This window comes from Diabrotica undecimpunctata, chromosome 2 (genome assembly GCF_040954645.1).
Source record: "Diabrotica undecimpunctata isolate CICGRU chromosome 2, icDiaUnde3, whole genome shotgun sequence".
NCBI classification, from domain to species: domain Eukaryota; kingdom Metazoa; phylum Arthropoda; class Insecta; order Coleoptera; family Chrysomelidae; genus Diabrotica; species Diabrotica undecimpunctata.
The window spans coordinates 123,231,058-123,251,565 of NC_092804.1; the positions used below are offsets into that span (position 1 = coordinate 123,231,058).

General features: G+C 32.9%; 1 protein-coding gene across 1 annotated transcript in view; it reads right to left on the minus strand.

The window, feature by feature from the left end:
* The window catches only part of tinc (transmembrane protein tincar), a 613,917-nt gene that overhangs the window by 213,463 nt on the left and 379,946 nt on the right, over positions 1 to 20,508 (minus strand). The window contains exons 6-7 of the mRNA XM_072523412.1: positions 18,048 to 18,238; positions 6,079 to 6,257 (exon numbers count right to left, since the gene is read on the minus strand). Of these exons, the coding sequence (XP_072379513.1) occupies positions 6,079 to 6,257; positions 18,048 to 18,238 (370 nt within the window). The remainder of the gene's footprint in view (positions 1 to 6,078; positions 6,258 to 18,047; positions 18,239 to 20,508) is intronic.

A 20,508-nucleotide genomic window follows, 5' to 3' on the forward strand; every position in this document is an offset into this window, starting at 1 on the left:
ATATATATATATATATATATATGTGTTATGTATATAATATATACATACGTACATACATACATATATATATATATATATATATATATATATATATATATATATATATATATATATATATATATATGTTATGTATATAATATAGGCACGTCTAAACTGAACATCTGCTTCAGAGAACTAACGAACACAGAGAAGCGACACTCCTTTGAAGTTGTCCTTCAGATCTCGAAGACATTTTAGAAGCTGGGAGATACTGTACAATTTTGCTGTATGGCCTTGCCAAAGACACCCACACGAACAAAATGAATAAGGTCGAAGATTATTCATCATTACTTGAACAAATGCGATACGAATCCTTTATTAAAGCCACAACTAAAAATAGTGCAGTTAAATTATCATCTCTTGTACCAACTGTATGTGCCCTGGATGAGCATATCAAAAGAGTTTATTTACAAACTCAGATATGGCTTGGAAACAAAGAGATTGATATAACGGATTGGGGATGGTTCAAGAGTGATGATATTTTACAACCAATAAAAATGAAAAGTTCACCTGCACCAGAAGAACTATTGAAAATGATTTTTTGCAATTGCAAAAAGGGTTGCGGCTCAGCGTGTAGCTGTCGTAAACTAGGTCTATTTTGCAATGCTACGTGTGGTACATGCTCTGGCGACAATTGTCAAAACTTCCCTGCAATAGACGAAGAGGTGGAGTTAGAACACGACGAGAATGACGTTTCAGACAATGAATATATTGATATATTGTAAATAATTTTTATTTTTGTAAATATATTTTGTATACTTTCTAATGTAAAGTATTTTCATGCATAATTTTTTACAATAAAAACATCATGAGTATACTTAATTTTTTAAAGGGGAATTTTTTCGTGAGCATAGAGGTGGTTTTTAAGGGTTGAAAATAAGCAACTAATCAAAAAATATTTTATTGATAAGAAAGGAAATTTTGAATATAAATGTACATTAAAAACTTTTGAAGTTGTATAAAAAGATTTTTTTATATATTTTGACATAGGGGGTAGTTTTTAAGAGTTAAAGTGTTGCAATCAACCAAAACTATTTTATATAAGTAGAGAATTACATTGTAGATGATATAAATGCACTACAAAAGCGTTTGAACCTGTTAAACGATTTTTTACAATTATTTTTATTAAAAGGGGTGGTTTTAAGATTATTTAAGGGTTGAGAATGTACACAATATCCATTATTATAATTGACAATATTTCAATTACCTAATTTAACACGATTTAAATCCATAAAATGCTTTAATATAAATTTTTTTCATTATTTTCAATAAGGGGTGATTTCACCCCTTAAAAATAAAAAGCTACCTGGCGCATATATAACTTTTAAAGAGGGAGGTAAGATAAGCCTAATTCCAAATTATTAGCAAAATCGATTCTGTTATAAAAAATTTAGAGGTATTGACCTCTTTTCCTCCACAGTGACTGGAGTATTGATTTTATTATTTAGGCGTATATTATATATATATATATATATATATATATATATATATATATATATATATATATATATATATGTGTGTGTGTGAGTGTGTGTGTGTATATATATCTTAACACCATATTCATATTATTCATTACTCTTTTACGATGTATCATAATTCAGTCGATATAGATGTCGACTGAATCATACTATCATTATAATTAAAAAGATATTCTGTTAAAAGACCACAAAATGATATTTGATACGGACTACTGGCAAATTAATATACCGTTCTGGTTAAATCCAGAGCTGCGTGTTTGTGTAGCCTTTTAATATAAAAGATGTCCGTCAGATCATAAAAATATGTCTACTGAATCATATTATCATTAATATTAAAAAAAAGATGTTCAGTTAAGACCACCAAAAGATATTTGATGCGAATAACTGGCAAATTAACGAACCGTTCTGGATAATTCTAGAGCCATGTGTTCGTGCAGCCCGATGACTGCCGTTAAGAACAGATTTTTGTTTTTCAACGAATTTTTGTTCGAACCGAATTGGTTACGTTCCCTTCATTGCATGCTTTTATTCATTTTGATGCATCGCTTTACATCCGATCTTAGAATTATTTTTCTGACGCTATTTTCTTGTGGCATTTTAAATTTACTAATATTTGTATTTTGAGAACGATTTCCGAAGTGGAAATTGAAACATCAATAAACGTATTTTAACCTTTAATTGTGGCTTATTCCCATTTAAATAGTAATTAACTTAGAATTATTCCTTACAGTTACTTATTACATTTTCTGACAGTCGATGTACATCCTAAATTAATTTATGGTCGTAAATAAAATATAGTACGTGTATACTTTTTATATTATTCATACACTATATACCTAATAATTGCCATATACCTTACGCTTTTATGTCAACAGTATTTGCTTATTACACTATGTTAAACACCTTTTCTATTTTAACACATAATTGTTTAGACATATATAAAAAAGGTGACAGGGGAAATTGTAAAATCTATAGAGGGAGATCGGTCACAAGTTCAATGAGTCGACTATACGGTCGAATACTACGGGACCTGATAGAGGAAGATTATCAATCGTCTGAAGACGAAGAACAAAGAGGATTTAGAGCAGGTCGTGCATGTACAGATAACATATCTTCTGTCTTAAACAAATAATAGAAAAGAAAATTGTGACAAATAGAGAGTTACATATGACTTTTGTAGATCTTGAGAAGGCATATGACACAGTCCCGCTAAATAAACTATGGGAAGTCCTGGGCACATCAAACATACATCAAACATTGGTTAGTGCTCTCAAAGATCTATATTATGGTTCAAACTCCCAAATGAAATTCGGAAACCTCTTAGCTGAAAAATTTGCAGTTACTAAGGGTCTCAGACAAGGATGTTGTATCTCTCCGACTCTATTTAAGATTTATATCTCTGCAGCTCTAAAACAATGGAAAAGGAAAGTCAAAGGAATGGGTATACAATTGAACGATCAGGATTACATATATACTTTACAGTTTGCAGATGATCAGGTGGTGATCTCAAATGACAAAGATGACATGGAATACATGCTTAGAAAACTAATTGAAGAATACCAGAAATGGGGATTAAATATCAATTTAGAAAAGACAAAATACCTCTCAATTGGAGCTGAAGCAGAACAACTCGATATCGATGACAATCAAAAAATAAATTCATGCAACGAATATAAATACCTGGGCGTCATCTTCGACCGTAGTGGAAAACACGAACGAGAAATAGAACATCGCTATAGCATGTTTAAACGGAATTCTATGGAGTAAAGAAATATCAAAGAAAAGAAAATGGAACATCTATGAGACAATGGTTAAAACTAGCCTACTTTATGGAGCTGAGACATGGAGAATAACCGAAAAATATAAGAAAAAGGTGGAAGCCACGGAAATGGATGCCATCAGAAGATCGATGAGAATATCAAGAGCCGACAGAATACAGAATGAAGTGATAAAACAACAAATGGGTATAGAGGGCACTATAGTTGAGGATATTGAGAGAAAACAGCTCATATGGTATGGGCATGTGAGCCGAATGGGGGACGAAAGATTGCCTAAAAAAACGATGATGTGGCAACCCCCAGAGAAGAGGAAACGAGGAAGACCACCACAGAGCTGGAACCTGGGAGTTAGGAAAGCGATTAGCGCTCGAAATCTGGACGAAAACCTAACTCAAGACAGAATACAGTGGCGTTTGGGAGTCGGACAACGTCGTTAGACGTTATAAAAAAACCAAATATATATATATATATATATATATATATATATATATATATATATATATATATATATATATATATATATATATATTAGAAATGATTATTTCGACCAAAAAATAATTTATAAATAAGTTCGAATTATCGGGTAAAGTGGTCTGTAATGAAAATCTTTCATTTTTCTAAATTACTCAATATTTCGCCATTTATTTAACAGCTTCTTTAGGAGTAAACTAAAACAATTTGAACATTACAAAAAATGGCGTACAAATACATTTTAAAACACTTAAAGAATTTAAAAGATTTCGCAAGTACTTCAATGTCATTTTTTATTTGCGAAATCTTTTAAATTCTGTAAGTGTTTTAAAATGTATTTGTACGCCATTTTTTGTAATGTTCAAATTGTTTTAGTTTACTCCTGAAGAAGCTGTTTTAAATAAATGGCGAAATATTGAGTAATTTAGAAAAACGAAAGATTTTCATTACAGACCACTTTACCCGATAATTCGAACTTATTTATATATATATATATATATATATATATATATATATATATATATATATATATATATATATATATATATATATTGTTTAGACTTAAAGTAACACCTGTTTATGATGTTCTAAATGGAAATTGTCATCTATCAAGCTCTCGTTCATATTAACTCCAGTAATATATCCAATGCTCTTATAATTACCGATTCCCTCAGTTCCATCAATACCATTAACCAACTGCACACGAAGCATCCAATTGCTCTCCTAATCAAAAAAGAACTAGCTACCATCCAAAACAATAACTATACTGTACAATTCCTATGGGTTCCTTCACACATTGGCCTTCAAAGAAATGAAGAAGCGGATCGTACAGCCCAACAAGCCAAGAACAGTGAAACCGCGAGTGAAGTGAGAGATGTAGTTCTTAACGATTTAAAATCATTTATTAAAGTAAAAGTCGAAAATCTGTGGCAAAACCAGTGGGACAGTTCAACTTCAAAACTTCATGAAGTGAAAACGTTTGTAAAACCGTGGAAATCTCAAATTCCCAACAGAACCCACCAAGTCATTGTTACTCTTCTTCGGCTAGGGAATACCCGACTTACACACGGACACATAATTGGTCACACTAATCACACTTTATGTGAAAACTGTAATATCCCACTAAGTGTTAAGCATGTACTTGTAAAGGACCCAAGATACCAATTGCAGAGACAGAAGAACCACATCATCGGATCAATAAATGAAAACTTAGGAGAAAATTGTAAAATTGAACATTTGGTAAAATTCCTTGTATTAATTTTATATGTATTTAACAAAATTTAACATTTGTAAATAAATTACCTTATGTATATGTATATATGTCGCTAATAACCTCAGAGGTTGATGCGACTATTTTGTAAAATAAAAAAAACAAATGAAGACGTCGGTGAAATTTAAATGCACAGGACAAATGAATTAATGAACTTTAATTCTTTGTTGTTAGTTGTGCTTTTTGTATCATTATTTGCTTCATATGTTAAGTAACCTTACAGGTTCTAAAATACCGAAAAAACTAAAAATTGTTTTTGTAAGTATAGAAATCCATCATTGTAGTCCTTTACTTATAAACTTCTACATTATATTTGTAGTGAACTGAAGACGCTTTTGAAAATTTAAAAAAGCGAAACCTATTTAATAAACGAGTAAAGTAGCTGACTTATTTTTTTTAACAAAAATGACCTCTATATTCCTTTTATATAACATTATATTAACTTCACTTTAACTTTAGTTAAAACGTGAAGATATACATATGACCATACAATAAAATTTTTTTTCATATCAGATTTAGACTAATGTTCCGAATATCATTTTTATAAGATAGTACCCAGTATATTACTGAAAACAAATGGTCTTTAATTGATATAAAATACCATTTGAATATAATATACCACTCGGTGGAAATTCGGTAGAAAGAGGTTACGTAGGTAGTTGAAATTCATACTCATAACAATAGTATGATATATAGCATATACTTATACAAATAAGATAAGTATGTATTACTTACTATATTTCACAAATATTTCAAGCATTGCTGAAAAAATTGATGTGTCGTGCTATTGAACTAATTATTACCAAATTCGTCATTACTTACGAATAAAAATTTCTCATATATGGACATCCAGCCTCCCAATAACACAAGCCTAACTGACTCAAAAGAAATAAGTCGTTTAGTCACGTAATTTTGTTAAAATGTATTAAATGATGAATAAAATGACATAACTCATACCAGCAGTCCTTTTTTCTAAAGAAAACATAAATAAAGCATGTTTCGTACTCGATCATATTCTCACATATTTAAAATAGTCACTTACCTAGTATGTCCGTAGAAATAAAGAACAATACTCGAAGCTAGCACTAGCAATGTCGATAACGTATATAAAGCGAAGGTGACTTGAGAGTTGAGCAAAAACGGCGTTGGGCTTCCGAAGCTGTAAACCTTGGCGTTGTGTTTCAAGAGTGGCAGTGCTTTCCATACTCCAACAACGTGAACCTGCAAAAGTAAATAACTAATTATGCCTACGAGTATAGTTAAATAATCTTTATGAAGAAACATATCATACCTAAGTTTATAAACCGAAAGTTTAAAGAAAACTTTCATCTACTAAAAAATATGTTTAACGCCATTTTGGAACATAGCACTCTTTGGTTCATCATGATTTTACGGCTTATCTCATAAGAATGTAAGAACTTCCAAATTCGAAACTCACCTATTGCTGTTATAAAGATAATGATAAAATAATTTTCAAATGAGAAAAATAAACGTTTTTTTACAATTTCATAATTGATAGTTAATTACAAGGGCTATCATTTTTAGTATCGACATCAATCTTGTCACTTTTAATCGGATTCAATCTGTTTATTAGAAAAAGATCTAATGTAGAATTTAATTTATTTTTTTTATAGTTATAGTCCTAATGGCATCTCGCTGTTAGTCAGTTTGACCCGTGTGTGCCATAAGATCACGTTAAGCGACAAATGAGCTAAAACACTTCAATTTTCTTAAAAAGTAGCAGTGTGGAAGGTCTATCGTAAGGTTCATGTAAAATAAAAGTGTAAAATAGTACAGTATTTCTTTTATTTATGTTTGAATATTATAACCAATAAAGACCAGTTTAAGTCAGGACTTCGCTATTCTTATAAAGACTACAATGTGTCTACCTGACGAGAGAATTCTTGTACTGTAAATATTTTTTTTATATAAGAATGACTTGCATTGAAAATTTTCTCTGCCGTTCCATGACAAGTTTACAGAACAAGATATTTTTATACTCAGTGACATTAGAAGTGTTACACCCAAAAGAAATAATTTCTTGAACTTAATTTTTTGGCAACATGGTAGATTTACATCAAGAATGAAACGATAACGTTGTCAAGAATTTTTATTAACAAGTAATCAAAAAAAAATTAATAATGTGTTTGGCGACCCCGTAGCTGAATACACTCCTGTATACGTCTAGGCATTGACAAAATGAGATGATCGATGGGCACCTCGTTCGAAGCATTTGAACTTCATGTATTAACTGTGCCAGAGTCTGTGGAGGATGGTGCAAAGTGGACAGTCTCCTTCCCATCATATCCCATACATGATCGATAGGATTTAAATCCGGAGCACGGGGTGGCCACGGCAAAACATTAACGCCAGCTTCTTGGAGAAAGCCTATCTTGACGCTCTGTGGTACGCCTCGGTTGACCAGTAGATCTTCTTCGTGTTCCTCTACCTTCGTTTGTCCACACACGACAGACACGCATAACCGTCATTGCCGTACAATTAACGTGACAGACTATTTCACGATACGACAAACCCATATCTCTATACGCAATAACTCTGCCCCTGTCAAAATCTCTTACATGGTGGTAATTTTGATGTCTTCGAACTCAAGGCATTTTCTTACACTGAATACAATTAGACTGAGAAATAATAACTAAAAATTTCTATACAAACCGGTTTTTACAAATGGGTATCTTCACAAAAAAATTTAAAGGTAAAACTTTATTTTTACAAAAAGTAGAAAAGATAAAACATTGATATTGTTATCATAGCATGTTTTAAATGTTGTCATTCTGTTGCCAAAAAATTAAGTTCAAGAATTTATTCCTTCTAGGTGTAACACTCCTAATGTCATTGAGTATATTTACGTCGGATTGTCATAGATTAAACACACAAATAAATAGCTGTCACAATTTATAATCGACCTTAAGACTGGATCTTCGCAAACAGTATAATTATTTTTAACATTACATACGCCTATATAAGCGATGCCATGAAGCACTAAAAAGCACTAAACCTACCAATTTTCCGCAGCAAGATAAATCGGCGTGGAACTTTTCGCATTCGATTCAGAAAAGTGTCAGGAAGTTTGTGAACAAAATTCATGATGGAAAAATGAAAATTGCATTTTGAGCATAAGGAAAATGCATTTTCAAAGTGCATAGAAATTAAAAAATGTTTGCAACTCGAAAAATATCGACAGGAATGAGTTTAATTTTGTTACTCGTGTATTTTTGAGGTTACTGATCTTGAGCATAATAACAACAATGGTTCTCGAGCTACCTGGTGACCAAGGTGAACCTCGTCTACTGAAGTTTCATGTTAATTTCGTTCTAAAGCAGTCGACAATCTCTACTCGAGGCTTTTCGAGGTTGTTTAACAAGAATATGATAACGACGACGATCCCCGATCTACCTGATACCCAGGGTGGACCTCGTCTCCTATAGTTTCATGTTAATTACATTCTAAATCAGTTGACAGTCATTACATGGAAGTTTTCGAGGTAGCTGAACACGAATATTTCGTTGAAAGATGATTTCAGAATACCTCATGCAACTTTATAAACTCCAAAAACTAGTGCAAACATTATTGTTTAAATTTGGCGCTTTTGTAATCTCTCCTGTAGCAGCACCCGCGTTTTACTTTCACATGTGCACTTATACGTATTCTCTCACAGATACTGGTATACAGATATCCTACAAGTTACATAGTTAATTTTCTCCTGCGTAATAAAAATTATTACGAAAATGACCATTTTTTATATAGAAATATAAAAAAAGTGAGTCAGTGTTTAAAACAACGTAATTTTTTAATTTTGGTGTTAAGAAAAATTAATTTTTGGTATACATGTTCAGTGTTCCTCACTAGTAAAACGATTATATTTTCAGCTTGATTTCTCAACTTACTCCAGAAGCTTGTGTTGAGGATATATGATTTCTTATCACTTATTGACACGCCTGGGCATGGTTCTGATGAGGTGGTCGATATCCTGTTGAGCATATCATTCCAGGCTACTAAAACGTGAATAATAGTTGCTAAAGTGTGTGGCGTGTATGGCGAATTTAAGATCCTGCGACTTATCATGTTTCAAAAATGTTTAATCGGATAAAGATCAGGCGATCGTGGTGGCCAATGTAAATGGTTGATATGACGTTGATCCATGTAGGCTGACGATTCTCCCGCAAACATATGGTCTGGCTGTACTGCTAAAAAATAGGGTTTTGGATGGTGTTTAGGTATGGAATAAGTTTGGTAAAATTCTACCAACGGTATATACATTCACACAGCATTTAAAAATAGTCAAGTATTTACAAGTTCAGACATGGTTGTACATAAAAGGAGTTTTGAATGTAACATACTGGGGATGGGAGCTCAAAGATAATTCCTATCATCCACTGAAGATGACCCAGCTTCCTGTTTCACCAAGTGTTATGAGTTTAATTTTTTGCATTTATAAAAAAGACTGCGACAGCTCATGTGGATGTAAAAAGAATGAATTGATTTGCAATTGGGTATGTAAAAATTGTGTTGTTTTCAATTGCATGAATATGGAGAACTATGAAGAATATCAATTATCTGATCTAAATAAATTTGAATGATACGATTATTCGTTTAACCGCCTTTTTTACTTAATTTCATATTTGTATTCAGTGACCTCGAACACCCCACGAGCAATAACTGTTGACTGATTTGTAATGAAATTAACACGAAATTCCAGGAGATGAGGTTCACCCTAGGCACAAGGTAGCTCAAGGACCGACGTCGTAATCCTATTCATGTTTAGCGACTCGAAAACTCCCGAGCAACAAAATTGACTCATTTCTGTCAATATTTTTCGAGTTGCAAATTTTTTAATCTTTATGCTCTTTGGAAATGCATTTTCTTTATCCACAAAATGCAATTTTTATTTTTCAACCGTGATTTTTATTCACAAACCTTCCTGGCACCTTGCTGAGGAAAATTGGTAGGATAGTGCTTCGAAGTAGTAAAAAAGTTTAAATCACATAGAAAAAGAGGTCTCAACAACGATAGCTGCGGAGAATAGAGCATTATACTCCTTATCATCAGTATTAAGATCTAACCTGCTAAAAAAATCTCAATTAAGACTGTTCAAGTCAATTATTCGCCTATTTGTTACAGATGGAAGTGCAACATGGACTCTACATCAGCGAAAAATAAATAAGCTGGTGGTATTTAAAAGGAAAGTTTTTAGAATGATATTTAGAGCTCAAATAGATGAATTGACAGGAGAGTAAAAAGGCGCCGCAATGCTGAATTGATAGCTCTGTATGGTACTGAAAACATCATAAGAAATATAAAAGCTAAGCGAATAAGATAGTTAGGTGATGTGGTAAAAGACAGACTGCTAAAAACAGTGTTTTTTGAGTGACCGGACGGTAGAATATCGTTCCAGAAAAAGATGGAAGGATGATGTTGAAGCAGATTTATCTAGGATTGGGGTACAACAATGGGAAATGGAAGCACAAGATCGTAGAAGATGGAGGGCTACAGTGGATGCGGCAAAGGTTCATCCCGAGTTGTTAAGCCAGTCAAGAAGAAGAAAAAGTGCTTCGTTGTCTCGTATAATAATAAAAAATAAAAAGTCGTGGACACTGAATAATCGTATCAGAAGATGCTTGATTTTAACGTAAAAAGTTAAAAATTGATTCAGTGACGCAAAGTTTATTAAGGCACTAATTAAAGTTGCAGGAAAAAATCAGTTTTGCATAATATGCAACATTATTGGTAAAAATAATATAACTGCTGGATGTGGAAACTGATTGATGATATTATCTATTCATTAGCTTGGTCTGCTCAAAAGCTATCATTATTAGCAATTATAATGTATCATTGTTTTCTAATTATGAGTATGTTGAGTGTGCAATATGTTAATTTTGTGTTAAATACTTTAAATTTATTAGTTACACAGTCACGTGAAAATCGTTAACTATGCATAATATTACTTTCAAAATTGTTGATTGCAATCCTTTTTTATTATTAAAAAAAATATTTTAAGTCTTCATAATATCAAAAACGATAGAATACGACATTAACATGGTTGTTTCTCAAAGAGTTTTATAAATAAAGACAAAAGTACCAAAATTCCAACAACTAGTTCGTTGGATCTTTGCGCTGTAGGACATTTTTCACGAATTATTTACGAGTATAATTGTGTTAGTTTTCTTGTGATTTTTAATTTAAATGATCGGTTTTACAAATAAAATAAATAAATACTTTATGTAGAGATGGTACCAATCAGCACAGTGTGACGTATTCTATAGATTTAGTATATTCATAATTTTTGTGTTTGTGTGTGTATGTTTTTGTTTCGAAGAATCATATTATTCCGGAAAGTTAAGCTAAAAAATAAGACATATGAGATAATTAGAAAAAATTGTATCTATTGGCGCTTCGAGTATCCTCTTAAAGAACTAGGATTCAAATATAAAATGGATGACAATAGAAAAGCTATAATTGAATGAAGGTAAGCAAAATTTCTTGATAAATATATGGAAAAAAATGATATTGTGTATTCAAGAGAACTCAAGAGATTTTTTATGCAACATGGATTATGATATTCCATATATATTCAATAATACTAGAATTCTTTAATTATTTATTATATTTAAAGTGGGTTAAACGTTTACATAAACCAGAAGAATGTAATGATAAACGCTTTATAATTGCCCACTTTTATTGTTTCAAAAGATTTTCTATGAAGCAAAATTGTTATTTTGTTTAAAATCTAAAATAGCTGGTTATCATAGAGACATTAACAACGTAATTTTGACTAATTTGATAAGTATGATAGATATTGCTTCATTCCTTACTGCGATTCCTATTTTGATGCTTAAATGCTTACTATATTTATTTATATGTTTTATTAGTAACAGCTCTGACTAATATGTGAATGTGAACTTTAACGTGAATTTAATTAATATTAAACTTATACTTCTTCTGAGTTTAAAACAATTTTTCTGTTACACAAATCGCTATGCCAAGTTTTAAAGATTGAACATGATATTCCATACTGGATGTAGTAGATACTAGCCTCTTTAATTAATAAAAAATCGGAAACACAGTATCATTGAGTCTCTCATATTTTGTGTTAACCGACTGGTTAACCAATTAATAATTAATGGCCTTCTAAAATAATTCAAAAACGTGTGCAGTACTAATATTTCTATAACCGTGTCGATCAGGGACTCTGCTGCAGGATATATTGGATAAGGCAGTTATAATCCCAACGAGTAATAGGCAACTGAGAACATAACATACAGGCTACAGCTATATCTGTAACTGTACATTTGTTGATAGAAGTAAACACACGCACATATACAAAGTACACATGTACACATGCGTATCTACATTATGCTCTTTCGGTAAATAACCAGATAACCAGACCACAATTCTTCCCTCATTCAACGGTGCCATTTATTCTAAGACCTCTGCGCTTCTTTATACCAAGGCATAATACCAAAAGCAAAAGTATTGCTTAAGCGATGTCTTCAGAGAATAGACTAAACTTGGAGAATAACAAAAACGGATGACTCAAAAGGGGACTCAGAAATAAGTGACTCTTCTGAACATCTAAAGAACAAGTAGTGAGGCAACCAGGGTTGCTGACTCTGTGCCTGCTCCAAATAGGTCTCAATCACCCGAATTAGAGTCCTACAGGTGAAGCTTCAGCACAATAAGGTGTTCTTGGCAGAGATCTTGTATATAACAGACCTGCTAAAGTTCATTTGATATTCATCAAAGCCTCCTGCGTCTAAAGTTAAACACATGCTTTTCCTAATTTCTTCCAATTCTTTCGATCTTGAGCTTCCTGCAGCCAATTTTCAGTGGTTTTTTTTACGTAGTCTATTCACCGTGTATGTGATCTACCTCTACTTCTTCTGTCTGCTCGTGGTCTTCACATTTAAATTTTTTGGGTCGGCCGCCCGTCATTCATCCCAGTTCCACTTCAGCCATGCGCTCTGTGACATCTGAGATGCCTGTCCTTTGTCTCATTTCTTCGTTTCTAACCCTGTCTTTAAGAGTCTGTTCAAGTAGCGAGCGTTTCACTCTTCTTTGGACTACTTTGAGTTTAGTTGCTGTGGCCTGCGTTAAGAAAATTGTTTTATACCAAAGCGATTCTTCTCTGCAGTTCAGCAGTTCGATTGGCCCTGATTTAACGACCTATGTCTTTATATTTATGAACTAATCCTATTTCGTTGCAGTCGACTATGGTATTACCAGCAAGTTAATTATAATCATCTGCATTTCGTCTTAGCTTTCTTTCTTTAAATATAATCAATATTTGATACGATGATGACATACTAGATTTAAAATTGACACTTGTACTTTTTTTAATTCACTTGTTTAAACCTTTTATAGGCAGTGGGAAGTATAATTTCTACCATGTAATATCACGTCTACAGGCAGTGTACATTGATTTTCAAACCGTTTGAGGCTGCTGCCACCTATAAGTAGTGTTATTTACTTAATCAGTAAACCTATAAAAAATTACTTTGAAATTGAGGCACAGATATTTACATTACCATTCATTCTTATGTTTGATGGTTTTTTTTGTGAGGTTATGTTTTAGTTATAAATAAATAATTGTTTACACGAAAATTAAGGTGAGTGCTAAGGATTTAAATATTATGATAATGATAAATATGACAATGATAATAGAACGTCGTTGAGGTATGCTAAATCTATATTTATAAGTGGGTTATGTGCTTCCCACCGCCCATCCTCGTTGTTAATTTTTATTATTTTATTTTAAAAATGTGGGATCTAGATAACCCCAGAGATGCTGAGGCTGTATTAGCTTATTTAATTATTTACCTGAGGAACATTCAGAAGAAGAAGCAGATTAAGGTGCTTTCGAAGAACTTGAAAATTTGGAAGACAGCCGTTCAGATTCTTCAGGTGTGAATACATCCTGTTTGGAATCTTCACATGCTCAATATTCACGACATCGTCTTTACATTTTCAACCATCTGTATTTTAAGATAGTGAAGATGAAGAAAATAATGAGGAATGGGATCAAAACACAGATTTCGTTGACAACCTTACACTTGATTTTTCTAAAGATGCCAATTCTGCATACGATCTCAATATTGAAGACAAAGCAATCGATTATTTCACCAAAATTTTTGATTTAAATATTCTTAATACCTTAATTACTCTTAATTCTTAATAATAGTTTATCAAACTAATCTATATGCAAATTAGAATTGGCCTAGAAGGTCTAATAAGACAAAATCAACCCGGTCCATCTAATAGTTTGCAAGATACAAATCTAGAAGAACTGAAGGCCCTAATTGTAGTAATAATTATATGATGAATACATACACTTCCTCAGCTTTCCAATTACTGGTCCACTGATCCATATTTAGGCGTGTCAGCAGTTTCGCAAGTATTTGGATCTAAGAGATACAAACAACTAATTGAAAATTTACACCTAAACAACAATGAAAATGCAGTGCCTCGAAGAAAACCTGGATATGACAAACTGCATAAGGTGAGGCCACTTGTGGAGCGGTACAATCCAATTTACATATAAACACTCATCTTACTTAGCTGTTGATGAATCGATAATAGCGTTCAAGGGCGGATCACCACTCAAACAATATATGCCCGTGAAGCCTGTCAAACGAGGCTATAAAGTATGGTGTTTGGCAGATTCAATTACAGGTTATATATACAGATTCCATATTTACACTGTAAAGTACAGATGTTGACGAAGTAAAAGACCTAGGTGTAAAGGTTGTTATAAACCCTGCGAACTGTCTAAAAAACAAGGGATGTTTGATAGCTTTTGATAATTTCTTTACACCCTTTTCTCTTATGAAAAAGGTATAGAATATAAGAATTATGCTGTTGGTACGGTGAGATCACTCAGAAAGAGATTACCAGATATGTATAAAAGTAAAACGAAGATGTGACGCAGAGAATTTATGTTTAGTACGAAAGTTGTTGCAATAAAGTCGATGGATAATAAGCCAATCAACATCTTGAGCAACTGTTTCTCTCCACGCGATACAGATTTTGTCAGTCGTAAAAATTAAAATGGCTCCACAACAAATGTGTAATGCCCTAAAGTTGTACGCGATTATAATCAGATAATAGGCGGTGTCGATAGTTCGACCAATATCACGAAAGATATTCCATTGTACGAAGATCTGCCAAATAGTAGTTCAGAGTTTTCTTGTATTTCTTGTATAGTCGATATGGCTATAGTCAATTCGTTCATACTAATGAAGATAAGTAGACGGAAGAAACTCGACTAACTATCATTTCGCATAAATTTAGCAAGACAATTGATTTCGGGCTTTACTTCACGGAAACGTAGAAATAAATCCGTAATATTTTTAGCAAATAAAGGTTTAGTTCCAAATAAAATGAGATTAGCAGAAGTTGGTAGACATATGCTAAATAACGAGAAAAATTACAGGCGATCTAGGATGTGCAGTACTAAGCAAAATGAGAAAAGGACTCCGTATATCTGCACCTAGTGCAATCTTCTATTATGTATAACACCCTGTTTTAAGAAATTCCATTGCCAATGAGATGTATTTACTCGTTTATGCATACATATTGTGTATTCTATGAGTTCTAAAAAAAGTAAAATTCGTTTGAAATGTTGCTTTTTTTGAATTTATATTTTGCGTGTATGGGCACTAGGAAGTATTATTATTATTCCCACCACCCTAATAAAATAGGAGAGGGGCAATTTTTTTTGACACTATGAATCATTAGGGGTATTTACTATCATATAGTTAATTGTTAGCCAGTCAAAGAAAAGTGTTTAAAACTATTTAATTTACTCACGTTCATGAAAGGGTTAAATTTAAACTGTTCAAATGAAGATACCGCAAAATAAAGCATATTAGGTTGCGTGGTAGAATTTAATATAACAATTTTTATTTGCATGTTCCATTAAAATGTTTTGTTTAAATTTAGGATACAGTTTTTTAATTTGTTTTTTTTTTTGTGTTAAATACAATATTCATTATCGGTGATCGAGAAACAATTTTATCACAAAACATATTTAAAAATTTATAGAAGTTTTGTTGATTTTACTGTTTTACGCGTTCATTGTGCTATCACATCCAATCGCTGACAGTGAAAATTGACCCTTCCATATACAGACCACATGTAGGCAGAGTAAACATTTTCCAAATCGACGCGCTCTTCTCAGAGGGCTGCTTGTCGGAATTGATAAAAAGGGGTTGGTTAGATAGGTGCAGGGTAAATAAGTATCCATATGAAAAGTCAATACGGCAGTTTGTAGTGACGGGTAGAGGAAAGAAATTGAAACCGAAAATAAAGTATGACCAGAAATATACCTTTCCTAAGTACATGTTCCATTAGAACATTGTTTAAACAGGATAGATTTTAATTTATTACTAAAAAATTTAAAAAGTCTACTTTACAAAAATAAAATGTCTTTTTTAAACAATATTCTTCGTTAAATATTGTAAGAGTCGCCAAATACTTAGCGAATTATAATTACGTATCCGTTAACTTTGACGCAATATTGTGATTTGCCATTCGTCACATAAACATAAACTATAACCAAAAAATTATCATTGAATTGCATTACCAAAATTGCTACTTATTGGAACATGTATTAGAGCACTCTTCCGATCCTACCTGAATACTTAAACATCAAATAAAATAACTTCAAAACAGACAATTTTCGATTGATTTCCATTATATATTCAATCTAAAACGTGCAGTCAAAATTACTATAATCTTTTCATATCATCTTTCACCTCTTCACACATACAGACACACACACACACACATACACACAAACGCGCGCGCGTGCATTCAATGCAGCCCCTAAGAAGATATGTGTACCATTGCACAGTGGGACCACCATGTCCGAAGATCAGACCTGTCACCGATCACCCTGGGTAATAAGACATCCTCTGTTTTATTTGATTTTGGTTAGGCAACCTGACTGTAGGGGTAGCTCAAAAATCAACTTTTCTCCATATATACTTTCCTGAATTGACTTTAATTTAACTGTACTTTGGGACTTGAGTCCTCTAAAAGTGTGTGTTTTGAACAGAGGGTCATCAACCCAGGTTGATGTCTCCTGATGTTCAATTTCCGGTGTTTTTAAGGTCAATTTAAGGTCTTTAACCTGCTTTAACGGCCTCGGTAAAAGCAGCAGTGTCTTCTAGATAAAATTAAACCCAATCAGTGTCTCTCTAGTACTGTTTACTCCAAAATTTTATTAAAGTTCTTTGGTCATATTCATGGAAGTGATCATAAAACGGAAAGGTTGGTAGTCCAAGGCAGGCCTCAGTCAACGCCAAAGCTTCAGATCTCCACAGCGGTGGGAAGCCATCACGAAAAAGCTTCTCAACAAGCAGTATACTGAGACACTACATGTAACAGATAGCCGCAACTAATGGAGAAGTATCATTGATCAGATTATCCGAGCTGCTGCAGAGCAATGATGACCCACAACACATATGCCAAGATGTTAATGACTATGATGATGATGGGTCTTGTTAACCTTTTAATTTTCCCGTTGCTCTCCATAAAGAATAGTTTGTATTTTTGTAGGTAGTCAGATTTTCTAAATTTGAATCTCCCTGTTTTTTCTCCTATTAACAGATTTTCAAGTTGTTTGTTAATTCTATTAAAGTTTGATTTGCCAATAGGCGCATGTGTGTTTTGATACTTAAGTTTCCTTTTCTCTTTCTCTCAAATTATTCTCCGAAGATACTCCCAATACAGTAACCAAACATCTAGGTATAATATTGGATCATGAACTGAAATGGAGAACCCACATAACAAACAAGAAAACTTAATATCTTAAACTTCGTCAAATCGAAAACTTTTAATCTTAAATTGCTTTAATTTACAAATAATTGTATAAATTTGTTTATTTAATTACTATTAATAACAGTATTTTAATCTAATAAGGTACATTAACTATGTACAAGTATTTATATATTTGTAATAATAAAATAAATAATATAAAAAAATGTGATTTACCTTGTATAATATTGACATCCCAGCAAACGACAGTAAAATATGAAGTCCATTTATTAGCAATTGGAAGGAAAATATTAATCCCAGACACTTATTTGTGGCCCAAAAAAGCGCTGGATATCGAATGGAATAGATTACTAGAGCTAGAGCCAAGTTCATGTACTCGATGTTAACAGAGCTTATAAAGCTGGTTTCTGAAACAAAAGAAATGTTACATAAGTGGTTATAATCACGTTGACACACTTTTTTAATAATATATAAAGTACTGACAAACATTACATTCACTCATCTTTCACTTAAAAGTATAATAATAAATTGGTATCACCCTTGTGTGATATTTTTGTGTGGAATATGCGAGCTTTTTTAGGTTAGGGATTTAGTATATAGCTGTTTTTAACATATTTCTTAATAATCACCGTTAAGTCTATTTTCTACCTAATAAGTTGTACTTTGAACCGTTCGAAGACAATTGTCCGGAGATAACGAGGAATTCCAACAGGAGAGTACCCTGGTGGAATTAAAACCTTGCAAAACATAGGACCGAAATCAAACTATAATAAAGAACTGAGACGGATATAATCTAACCGAATATAATAAAGAAGCTAAGAGAATTATGAAGAAGATACTGCGAGGACATAGAGCAGACTTCATAAATGTCAAGGCTCCATTAAAATTATCTTAGCTAAGCATTCAAAGAACCCTTAGCTAAGTATTCTGTTGTTCCAGAAGTAATCAGGTAAACACAATCAGAATGTTAAAGATATCTCAAAAGAACTGTTCAGAGTGTACTTTCCTGAATCTAAAATAAAACTGATACTACTAGACACATGGAACTCTAAATCTGAAGAGTGAGGTAAACGAGCTTATTAAACTCGAGGCTTACTTGTAATTAGTAGACAGAACAAATAACGAAAAGAGCGGTACCTACCTTATTGGTAGCCAGAAACAGTTGTGGAAAAATGTAGGATTTAAAATATGCATCAGCAGTATGGTGGCAAAGGTGCAGGAAAAGAGTGCCCCAACTACTCAAACTAAACAATGTCTAAAGACTTGCTTGCCGTGGAGTCACAGTGACTACAAGAAGTACACCAACGGTAGCCTTACTGGAGGCCTACTGAACTTCATTTACATATAGTTATCAGGAGAAGGCGAGGATAGGATATTATAGACGACGAGAAAACGGGAGCAACGTACCGGTTAAATTAGAATATAGAAACACCATAAATGAAACTAGTAATACCGAATAGATAATGATTACCATATGGTACCCAGATATATTCTTTAAGTACTTTTTTTAGTTAGTTTTTAGTGGACATTTGCCCACCAGAAGGATATGGTAGAGAAAACACTAGGCCGAGAGTGCAGGGTTATACCTGGTGCACTGACGGGTCTAAAACTGCAGAAAAATTGGAGGAAGAATTGAGTAGTAATGGAAATTTAAATAGTTCTAGTTTTACTAGGAGACTATACCTTTATATTTTCGGTCTTGGAAATGCCAAAAAGTATCGCCTGCAAGCGGAAAAAAACATGGATCCAAAGACAAACATAACTCACAGAACATATCCGATTAAACATATTATCAATTCTTCTATACAATTTTCCACCTGTTTCTATCTGGAGAGTTCTTGAATCCAATTTATGTTGAGGCACTTTATATTATCCATCTAGTCGGTGTTCATTCTCTGGTTCAGTATGCCTTTTGTCTTGGGCGCCATTGCACCCTGAATCTTTCTGGTCCATCTATCATCCGTCAATCTGGAAACATGTCCGGCCAAGCCCATTTAGCTATAACTATTCTTTCAGCTGCATCCATGACTCCTGTTCTATAGCGTGTTGTGTAACTCTTATTTTATTTATTGTTCCCTTTGACAGAGCTAAAGTTTCTGCAGCATATGTAGTAACCGGTAAAACACATTCGTTAAAAACTATCTGTTTAAACAAACTGTATTAGAATTGAAAATGTTGTTAAATCTACCAAAGGTAGCCCATGTGAGACCTATCCTTCTTTGTATTTCTGTTGTCTGATTAGCTCGGCCCAAGCGAATCTCATGTCCTAGATACTTGTAAGCTATTACTTCAAAATAGACAGCCTAAGATGGGTGGGCCACGTTATGCAAATGGATGAAAGTGATCCTTCTAAAATAACCATGCTAAATAAGCAGGTCGAAAAAAAAGGGCGACCTAAACTCAGGTAACTGCACGAGGTGCATAGTGATTTAAGGGGACTGGAGGAAGGGGATGGAGTAAGTGGATAGAGAAGACAGACACCCGACAGGGAAGGATGGAAGAATGTTTTAAGGCAGGCCAGGGCTAACGAAGGGCTGTAGGGCCAACTGATGATGATGAAAAGGTAGGTCATAAATTGTCTTTGAGATGTTAATTTTAAGACCAATTATTTTTGGTGCTTAATAGAGCGTTTCTAGCATTTTTGTAGCTTCATGAACTCTATTAAATATTACAACGA